Source organism: Gadus morhua, chromosome 12 (genome assembly GCF_902167405.1).
Source record: "Gadus morhua chromosome 12, gadMor3.0, whole genome shotgun sequence".
Lineage (NCBI taxonomy): Eukaryota > Metazoa > Chordata > Actinopteri > Gadiformes > Gadidae > Gadus > Gadus morhua.
In genome coordinates this window covers 5,304,377-5,314,660 of record NC_044059.1, presented here as the reverse complement: position 1 = coordinate 5,314,660, position 10,284 = coordinate 5,304,377, and the positions used below count along the sequence as shown (strand labels likewise).

At 41.5% G+C, this 10,284-nt stretch overlaps 2 protein-coding genes across 2 annotated transcripts in view; one reads left to right on the top strand and one right to left on the bottom strand.

The window, feature by feature from the left end:
* The window catches only part of pbx1b (pre-B-cell leukemia homeobox 1b), a 14,992-nt gene extending 11,700 nt beyond the window's left edge, over nt 1–3,292 (top strand). The window contains exon 7 of the mRNA XM_030373162.1: nt 405–3,292. Coding sequence (XP_030229022.1) covers nt 405–497 — 93 coding nt within the window. The 3' untranslated portion in view covers nt 498–3,292. The remainder of the gene's footprint in view (nt 1–404) is intronic.
* A 3,854-nt stretch (nt 3,293–7,146) lies between these two features.
* med8 (mediator complex subunit 8) lies at nt 7,147–10,068 on the bottom strand. Its single transcript, XM_030372781.1, has 7 exons — nt 9,961–10,068; nt 9,594–9,715; nt 9,363–9,507; nt 8,921–9,061; nt 8,319–8,406; nt 7,526–7,711; nt 7,147–7,358 (listed from the first exon to the last, which is right to left on the bottom strand). The coding sequence occupies exons 1-7, from the start codon at nt 9,964–9,966 to the stop codon at nt 7,288–7,290; spliced, it is 759 nt and encodes a 252-aa protein (XP_030228641.1). The 5' UTR covers nt 9,967–10,068; the 3' UTR covers nt 7,147–7,287.
* Nucleotides 10,069–10,284: the final 216 nt, after the last annotated feature.

Below are 10,284 nucleotides of genomic sequence, written 5' to 3'. Positions count from 1 at the left end.
CGGGACTAGTGGCTCCTGGATGCCGTTCTATCAATGATCTTTTATTGGAAGAGCTAGCCAGACAGGCAGCAAGTTCAAACCGGGTTGGAATGTACTTGAATACTTGTACTGTTATTAATTGTACATTTCAAACTATTTTTACGTTACAGGAGTAATTCTAGATTTGGGAGGGGAAACTACCTAACTAGTTTCCTCCTCTGGACCTTCCCAAAATTGTTAAATGATTGTACTTGAACTATGGAAGTACGGTTTTTGTACTATTATATCGGGGTATAATAAAGCAAACATCTCTGAGGAGCTAGAGAGTATAGGATTCTTGAATATTAAAGTTAAAAAAAAAGTCGATGAACGTAGATGGCCTTTAATTCCTGTTCCTGTCTCGTCCTGTGTGTTTCTCTCTTCAGGCGAATGGCGGATGGCAGGACGCGGCCACGCCCTCCTCTGTGACATCACCGACGGAAGGACCCGGAAGCGTTCACTCAGACACCTCCAACTGATCCCACCCCTCCTCATCCTTATCTTCTTGTCCTCACCCTCTCCCCTCTCCCCCCTCCCCCGAGTCCGGACTGATGAAGGTGGCGTATGTGAATTCACAGCAGCAAACCTCTGGGGGCTTGGAATCTTCTAGAACAATGTGGTCATGCCATTACAAACTAAATATTTTTTTCTCGGCCGTCTCCTCCACGTTAAGGGTTTTGTACAGTTTCCTCATCGTCACGACGACCCCTCGGACATCGCCATCTTTGTATTGGTCCAATCGCGTTACGTCTCGCCCTCTGAGAACCAATAGCAGTACACCAGCCCCAAACCCACCCTGGATCTCACACTACCTCGATTGGAAAAAAGCAGAACCAACACGCTTGATCATTTAAAATACTTCAAAATCAACTTTTCTGTTTTTATTTAATATATTGTAATCAGTAATGCCTACTCATAAGTTTAAGGGTGTATCTTCCATTTTTCATTTCATTTTACACCACCATTTGTCCGTCATGCCAAAGTTGACCTGGAGGTGTTTTTTGATAAAGTATGTTGTGTACTCTGGTTACTTGTACTTATTTAAGGTAACATTTTGTTTTAGCTGTGAAAACAGTAATATCTTTATATCCAAACTTCTGCATTTATTTGATATATTTCTATTCCAAAAGATGTACAATGAGTGGTGGCATAAATCATTTAATATTTTATTTCTAGTGTACTTTATTATCTGCTTTATTATCCCAGTAAATATACAACTTTTTCTTTCGGTTCTGTAATTGTATTTTTTGCATTGCAAGCATAACAACTTTAGCGAGTTTAGAAAAAGGATTGACTCGATACACTCAACAAATGACCAAATTTGAACCCATCCTAAAGCACAATAAAGTGTGTATTGTTTCAACGTAACTGTGTTTGCTGAAAGGGAACAACTGAGTGGAATACTATCATCAAGAATATACATAATAGTACTCATATACGGAGCAATAATGTACATATACTACAGTACCAACTCTTTGTCCGTGTGCATTACTGCGATCAATACTTTAGCCAAATACTGCTGGTAACCAAATCCATATGTGGGCAAAATACTAGGTTGGGTTTTTCATTTAGTTTTTCTTGACCCATGTCAGGTTTTGGGAAACAGCGTCATAGGAGTCTAGCTCATAGCATGTCTTCGAAGAAATGTTTAATTTTGGTATTCTTTCGGTGCTGAAATTCAAATGGGGTTGTCCTTTGTTTTTTTTTATAATAAGACATTCATGAAAAAACCTGTCAAAATGTAAATTTGAGATGTGTGAGCTTGGGCTGTGTGTACAGTATAGTATTCGGTATGACACGTATACATCATCACAACTATGTGTCCTACAGATAGCCAACACATACCATACTTTGATACCAAAAAAAAAAAAAGACTTGGATTTGTACAACCTACACGTTGTCACGTCAGCTCACCAGACCTGCGGATTTGTGAAGGATTTAAGCGTTTATAAAGTACTAGAGAGTATCCACAGAAATTCTCTGTTTCCCTGCACTGAAGGCCAACAAGAAGTAGCAGGTCTGACAGGAAGTAGAGAGAGAGACTCTGATCGCACACAGACTCAGAGGCTGTTTGGATATATTTTTATGCCTCTGAGTTGTAAATGACTTGTCATCTCTTTTTCTTCATTTCGCTCTTCTGTCGCTTGGTGACGGGACCGGGTTTTATTTTGTATGCCAACATATGTCGACTAGCCCTGGGAATGCGCTATATATATTTGTAGATATGCACCTTTACTCTTGATTTACATGACATTTTCAATTTGGACCGTATTCAGTTTTTTTTAACTATATAGCAGCCAAATGTTTTACCGACAAATAAACAGTAGTCCCTGTCTCTTGATCCTGTTTTTAACACACACACACACACACACACACACACACACACACACACACACACACACACACACACACACACACACACACACACACACACACACACACACACACACACATGCACACACAGTTTTAATTGTTACTGCCCTAATAGTTACTGGTATGCTCAAAAGGTTTAATATTGCCCTGTGAAATGTTTTGGTATGTTTCATTTTAATTGAAACCCCTTCAAAATAATAACGAGAACACCCAGAAACTATTCAAAACTGATACAATCCAGAGGTCAGAATGTCAAACTAGCCTTACTATTTATAATCATGTGTGAAAACGATTGTGTTTTTCTCATGGACGCTGTTTGGCGATGAGGTGGGGATTATTGATTCTAAATCGACTGTATTCATTCTGATTATTCAGAATTCAATTATTGGTTTACCTACCTATTGATTAGTTCATGCACTATAGTAATGATTTGAAATCATCTGTCACATGATGAAATAATGAGACCTTTCCAAAATGGCTGACCTTTCACATCGCCTGTCAAATCAAATATGGAAGCTTCATGTAATGTCGCTTTTAGTTTTTCTAAATAAAAGTAAAAAAGGACCTTAAAAAAGGAGGAAGTACAATTTGTAAAACATTAAATGTTTTATTTGTTGCATGTCTTTTGTTCTTCAATAAAATAACGTACTACGGTGTATTGAATGTTACTTACGTTTTTTAATAAGGAAAATAGTGGATTTTTTGGACCCTTTTTTTTCTTGGCGATTTGATCTTTTATCTCTAAATCTGTACATAGGTATCACATACAGTTCTTGTCTTTTTGATTCCAACTTGTTTTTTCCTGTGGAGGAGAATTAGTTGAAAAGGTGTTTTAAGGTTAAAAGGTGTCTTCATTTCTACTGGCGATGAATATTCCAAATAAACTGTTTCTTTTGTTGCATAAGTTGCCGTTTTTGTCATTTGTTTATGAGCTCTAGCTCATATTTGACCTTTAACTCATTTGTATAGTACATTTTACCTTCAACTGTTAAGAAACTACTTCTAAAATAACTTTTGAACAGTGCCCATATTCAAATAACTCATTCAACGTTTTTCTATAAAAGTGGTGTGTTTTCTCCTCTGGGCCAGTGGGTCGTTGGGGTCAAGTTAAGGAAAAAGCTTACACATTGCTAGGCTACACATTGCAGCGCCTCATACCCCCAGAGAACATTGCACATCCTCACACTTTAACCCAACACCCCATAGCCTATAGTCCGGGCCCACGTTCGCTCTGAGCTAATGTAGCGTTAGCAGCTTAAGTAGCGTCGGAGCTACTCGAAGGTGTGAAGGGGACATTTTCACAGTTTGTCATTTTTCACTTTTACTTTCTCTAACACGGTGAAGGCTCTGTGCTTCAGGCCGACAGAAATGCTTCTCCTCCCCCCACGCACACTCTCAACACCCCCAACACCACCCCCCCCCCCACACACACACACACCCTGCGTCACCGCCCCTGCCTCCCTCGGAGGCATGGCTAATGTGTCGTGGTTTCCACAAAGAGGCGGAATGTACACTTATCTCTCTCCAAAAGATAAACGAGACGCGAAGTGTGATTCTAACCCCAGCCCCCCCAAACACCACCACCCATTCTCCATCTCATCCGTTTTCTGCCCCTTACACTGAGACGAGGGGGACATAAGTAACAGTAGGCCTATTAGCAGTAATTGCAATATATTGAAGTCTTACAGTGGTGTTGTGGTGTGGATGGGAGAAGGTCTAGTATAAGTAGAAAATAGACTCATATTGCAGTATTCAGCATTAGTCCTAATAAACAGTAGGAGGAGAATTTAAATATATATTTCTTACTGCTATTATAAGTGTTGTTTCAAAAGTAAAGGTTACAATGACATTTTGTAACCTATAGTTTCAAATGTGAAAAGTCAATTATAGTAGGCCTAATATAAATACATTTGGAAAAGCAGATATAGTTATACTATTCTGGGGTTGGATTCAATGTTTTCTTTGGATTGTTTATTAATGCAAAACACGTATCCTTCGTTATTGAAACAAAAGCATCTGTGCTTCAGATAATTGTGACCGTTTAGCCAAATAGCAGTTGACAAATAAGACAGCAAATCGATCCCCCTACCGGTTAAGTAGCACATGGCACATGAGAATGTATAAAATCGTTATAAAATACATTATGAAAATGATCTAAATCCCCCTCGGCAGATGAGTCTCAGGGAAGGTCACATTATATCAATGACAATAATAAGGATCACAACAAAGTATAGGTCTACATCACTTAGGAAGCAGGAGGCGCATCGGCCACCCCTGGCTGCCGGCGCAATTACGCACGTGGCACTGCATCCCAAACACGCCTGGAGGAGAGGATATAGCGACCCGAAGACGTCTTGTGAAGGTCTTGGGGGCACGAGATAATTAGTCCTCAAGTTCAACTCGCTGAAGAAACCATGGACCTCCTCCATGCTCAATAACATGTAGTGCATTCTGATGCGCATTTGTTAGCAAGAAATTGTATGACTCCACTGGCTGACTATTTTTTGTTTGCTCTAAATGTCGCAGTTGATCAAAAATATAGTTTTTATAATTTGCATCGGTAAAAAAAAAAATGGTGAAAAAAGTAAGTCCTTTTAATTCGAAACTGTTGTGGGTGTGTAGGCTACAGATTTCAAATTTGGAACCGGTTCAGTTTGGCAAAGAGCTGCACGTCGTTGAAATGACTCGGTTGTCCGTCGCCTCACCACCACCCACCACAGATCTGCGATGAATTCCTCTAATCAAAAGTTCCACAAAGCTGACACCCCAATAGGCCTACGCCATCGCTGCTTTTAATATTTATTTATTTAGGTCTAGGAAATTATGTTTACCAAAAACATGTTGTCGAACATTGTGGGAGTTTGGGTTTAGTTCGTTCTTCTATGCGCGCCCGAAGCTCCTAGTCGTCTTAAAAATTGGCCTCAATGTGCAATTTTATATGGAATACATCCACCTCGAAACTTAACATTTTTTAAATGACATGAAACAATGGCCAATAATGTCTTGATGTGTTGCCAGTGCCCTGCACGTCGCAGCTAGTGTGCTTTATTCCCTATATGAAGATATGACTGCTGGGTATTGCTGGCTTGTGTCCCCTGCTAAAGGCTCTTAATGTCATTTAGGAGGCAGCTGTCGGCTCGCGTTTCCCTGTTATCTAACCTGCAGCCTAACCGAGATGTCTACCACATGCACCACAAGCCCTGATCACACACACACACACACACACACACACACACACACACACACACACACACACACACACACACACACACACACACACGCACACGCACCATTACACATCCGTGGTGCTTATGAATGGAAATGTGCATTAAAACGGAAGGTGGCTTGGCAAATTATGTGTATAAATTGTTGCCAGAGTCCACAGGCTTTATACGACAGTGCGACAAGACTGACCCCTGATGGTATGTTTAAGCAGCTTTAGACGTCCAGCTATTAAGAGGTCATGTCACTAATAAATATCCGCAAAAGGTGAGGCAAACATTGAAGATAATAACAACTTCATTAGGCTGTATTATATTTGATTTAAGAGTAAGCCTGCTTTTCTAAATAGATAGGCCTATATTAAATACCAAAACATATAAGAAATCAAGGCTAAAAGTGATTTGTTCTATTTATTTTACGATTGTTCTCCTCTTTGTCCATACACACAATTTTGGGGAAAGTTTCGTATTTCGTATTCGTTAAGATTATACGCTGCACATTTCAGAGAATGAAGGTACAAAGTACAAACCACCCCAAAAAAGTAATGCGTGCCATCCCATGATCGTCAAAACACTCAACTAGGGGCCTACTCATTGTCAGGGGCTCTAAGGGAAGAATACGTCTATATTGTCCTTTCAGGACGGTTTCTAGTTAGAAATGTCATCGCTGCTGAATGCAGGGCGACCTCGCCCATCTTTGAGCCGTCTCAGCAGCGACGGCGACACGTCTGGCGCGGCCGGGGACAGAGGGCGTATGTAGGTCAGCCCCGGTCCCGCCGCGTCCCGTGAACGCACGGCGGTCGACGTCCTTTTGCCGTCACGGCGGCGGCTCAGCGGGACAGGGATTGGAGTGGACAGACGCGAGAGCAGGGAGAACCCCCCTACTCGCACGTCAGCATCAAGTCCCCCCTCTTGTATATTAAACACTTTGACATTATCAGGCCAGCCACGGCGATGTCCACACACATTACCCTCACACCACCCCTCTTGTTACTCTCTGCATAAAGAGCAGAATGCAAGGGGGTATACAGGACCAGTGATACATGGTCCTATCCGTTAACAGTAAACAAAACACAAGGAAATACGTGATCCTATGGACGACCTAATATCATATTGGTTTTGGTTGAATAATCAAATTCAATTGTCAAGAGTATTAAAGCACCACAAATACGATTTACGTTTTGTTTAGAATAGGCATTAGTCCATTGGCATGGTTGCAATTTGCAAGCAAGGTCCTTTCAGCCTTTGAAAACAAGTATATTTTATGTAAACTGTTTGAAAGTGCAATGGCTTTTGAATATCACAAGATACTGAAATGATTTGCTGTTACCTTTGTCTTTAACTGTAAAGGTTCCAAAATCGAATGTCTTAAACGTGGATTATGATTCCATTAAGATTGGAAAATCACTACAGAAAACTACATACTGTCCAAGGATGCCAAGAGCAGCTATCAGTTGAAACGTGGGATCTTACCACCACCTAGTGGCCGATCAACCGCAACACAAACGTGTGATTTTAAACGCAAGAACGATCGTTTGGATGTAAATATTTATTATGCAACAGAAAAATCAGGCATATAAAAAGAAACAATATTGATATTCCTTTTTTTGGTAGGGTACAGGAAGCAGAGTAACTATGAGTGAATAGTTGTAAGGAGTCGTTGAAAAATAGCTTCTCAGCGGTTGTATGGATGCATAGAGCCGGAGGCTGACTTGATGTTGGTCTTTATGCTGCTTGGCATCTTCCCTGTAAGTAATGAAAAAAATAACTACATTGAGCTTTTTTATTCTACAAATAGTATAAAAAGGGATACAGCATACCACCGAGTATATTGGTACATCTATAGTCACAATTGGGGAGCTGAAATGTAAAATGTTGAGAGTTCAGGATGTTAAACGTGACCACGACGATACCTGGTTGTCCTGACGCCCCACCGATGGTGACCTGCTGCAGGGTGGGGCCTCCACCCATCATGGGTCCCTGTCCAGGGGCTCCTGGGCCCGGGGGGCGGCACTTTGAGAGGCCCTTCCCGAACGCCACGGCGCCCACCAACGCCAGGGTGTCGGCAGGGTTGAAAGAGGGCTTGCTCTGGCGAATCGCTGATAGAAGAGGTCGAGGAGTGAGGTCACGGTTATAATGGTCTTAAAGAGGCTGATGGGTGGGTTCTCTCAAGGATCAAAGCTGTGTGGAGGGCAGTCTAGTGGTGGTTAGGGTGTTCGACTCCAAGCTGAAAAGGTACTTGGTTCTCTCCCCCAGGGTACGCCACCTAACCTATGGGCGTACTTCAGCAAGACACACCCTAAAATCTACATCCTCCTCAATGACCCGTCTCTCTACGGTTTAACCCCTAACGGTTCATTAATGACCCGTCTCTGTGAGGTATAACACTAACCCCTACCCCTAGTCTTACCCTAACCCCTACCTTCTCCTTAATCACAGGTATCTGTACTGTCGAACCCCTACGTGCCTCTTAAAGACATGTATGTATCTGTACTGTTTAACCCCAATCTGCTACAAGTCCTTTTAAGTCCCGTCTTCTCTCAGTGTACTGTACCATTGCCATCTCAAAAGAGACTGTAATAAGACATAAGAGATAAGACGTAGCAGAGGACCTATGAGCCATGTTAAGCTGACAGGGATCCGGTGTATGATTTAAACCGTTCTTGTTCGTAAACAGACCACCAAAGGTGGCAGCTCTGTGTTTACCTGAACTCTCTGGGTCACGGTCTTCCCGCGGGTTGTTCAGCTTTTCCAGCAGATTGGAGCACAGCTTGTTGAGGGTCTGAATCTGTTTCTAATGAGCAGCACACAAAAAACAAAGGTTAACATCGTGCAACTGTTCAGACCAAATGATACACCAAACAGCTGCTGCAGTAGGTACGTCGATGCAACTTCCATGCCCTTTGCTACCTTAGACGGTCCTGTGTCTGATGATTCTTTATAATGTGAAGAAGATGTTTGGTACTGATTAACATAGGTATTAACGCCCCAACAAGTTCATCTCCGATTTGCTTTAAGTGCTTTTTGCTTCACTGTCTGACATAAATGAACCAGAAGGTAGGAAAGAAAGAGCCACCCTGAAACATTTTCTGGACAGGAATCCCAGGTATACAGCAAAAGCCTCTGTGGGCTATGCCAGCTACAAAGAGACCCAAGGTGTACCTAGTACCTATTCAATGCAGTCAAATTATAACTTGGGGTAGACAATAGGTTTATTTCAGAATTTCCTTTTCATGGGATTAATAAAGTACCATTTTATTTTACATTTGTTGAGCTCAAAAACAAAGTCAGGACACGTTGATCCTTACCTGGGCCGCCTCTGGGCCGAGCCGAGCTGCCTCAGCACTGAGCTGCTTCTCCATCTCCTCCACCTCCGGGTCCGGCTTAGTCCGCAGGTGGTCCGGGACGATCTCATGACTGAACACCGGCACCCGCTGCTCTGTTAGTTTCTGTGGGGACAGGCAACCATGGGGAAGGAGTTAGAGGTACTTTATTCATCCCAGCTTGTTTGTCACAGCAGAAAGGACAGAACAGGACTAGATAGATTCAACACTTTATTAATCCTTAGAAACTAAAGATGCAAGGCATGAATTAGTTAAAACACTAACAATATTAATATTTATTTAAATAGCACCTTTCAAGAGCTATACAATGTACAGCCAAAAAACAGCTGTGCATTAAGCAAAGCAAAACACATTCTATATGTGCAGTGCAATGCATGGATGAAAACAGTTTAGAGTATTTCCTTACAGCCAGCTCATCGTCGCGGTCAGGAGACAGCTCCAGCGGGATGATGACCTGGTTACGAAACGAGGGCGTCTTCTCGTTCCTGAGCAGCTTGTTGATGGTGTTCAGCTGCCCGGAGACTAGAGCGAAGTTGTCCAGCACAGACGGCCTGTGATACGGATTAGATTAGACGTTTGCTTGGTTTTATTGTAGGGGCAGCAAGCTAGAGAATGGAAAGTATGAACGAGATTTTACCATGCCAGTCTCTCAAATTCATTTTCCAACTTGTAGATGAAGTTGTGGAGAGCGTTTTTGAGATGTGCGACACGAGAAATCAGCAGATCCACGGACGCCTCCAGTTGCTTCTCCTCTCGCTGCTTTTTAATCAACATTTAAGACATATTTGAACCGGAAAGTGCGACCAAATCTTGATATTAAATCGTTAAAAACAACACAAACAAAGCACTGCAATTTTGATCTGAATGGAAGGCGACGTTTATAAAGGAATTGGGGTTCGAGCATTCACAACAAATTCAAGGATTTTAAGCAAGTTTCAGAAATACAATTTACATATTTCAATCAATATCAGATAGTTGATATCTTTATGAATTTGTTAACTTACCTGCATTTTTAAAAACGACACCAAAACAAAATTTCAGCAGTCATACGAGACACGGATTTATTGCTTTGCTTCCTGTAAGTACCGGTCTACATCCGGTTGAGGATTTTCACACTAATGGTGTGTGCACCTGCTGTATAATTATTAGATATTTTAGTTTAAAGCTATTTAACTTTATATCCGTTTTACGTTTTTTGGACATTTATATGATTTTTCTATTTCCCATTTATTTCTATATCTTAAGTAGATCTATTTACATCTGGATTAATCAAGAAATCTGAATCTGTCGAGATGTGACTTTGAAGCATGCACAAATATTGGAATCTA

Bases quoted from the DNA above. Each gene is read 5' to 3' on its own strand.
- med8 (XM_030372781.1), bottom strand. The intron at 9,508-9,593 runs GTAAAATCTCGT...TCCGTATCACAG, and splicing joins GAATTTGAGAGACTGGCATG to GCCGTCTGTGCTGGACAACT. The intron at 7,712-8,318 runs GTAAACACAGAG...CTCTTCTATCAG, and splicing joins CCGTGACCCAGAGAGTTCAG to CGATTCGCCAGAGCAAGCCC.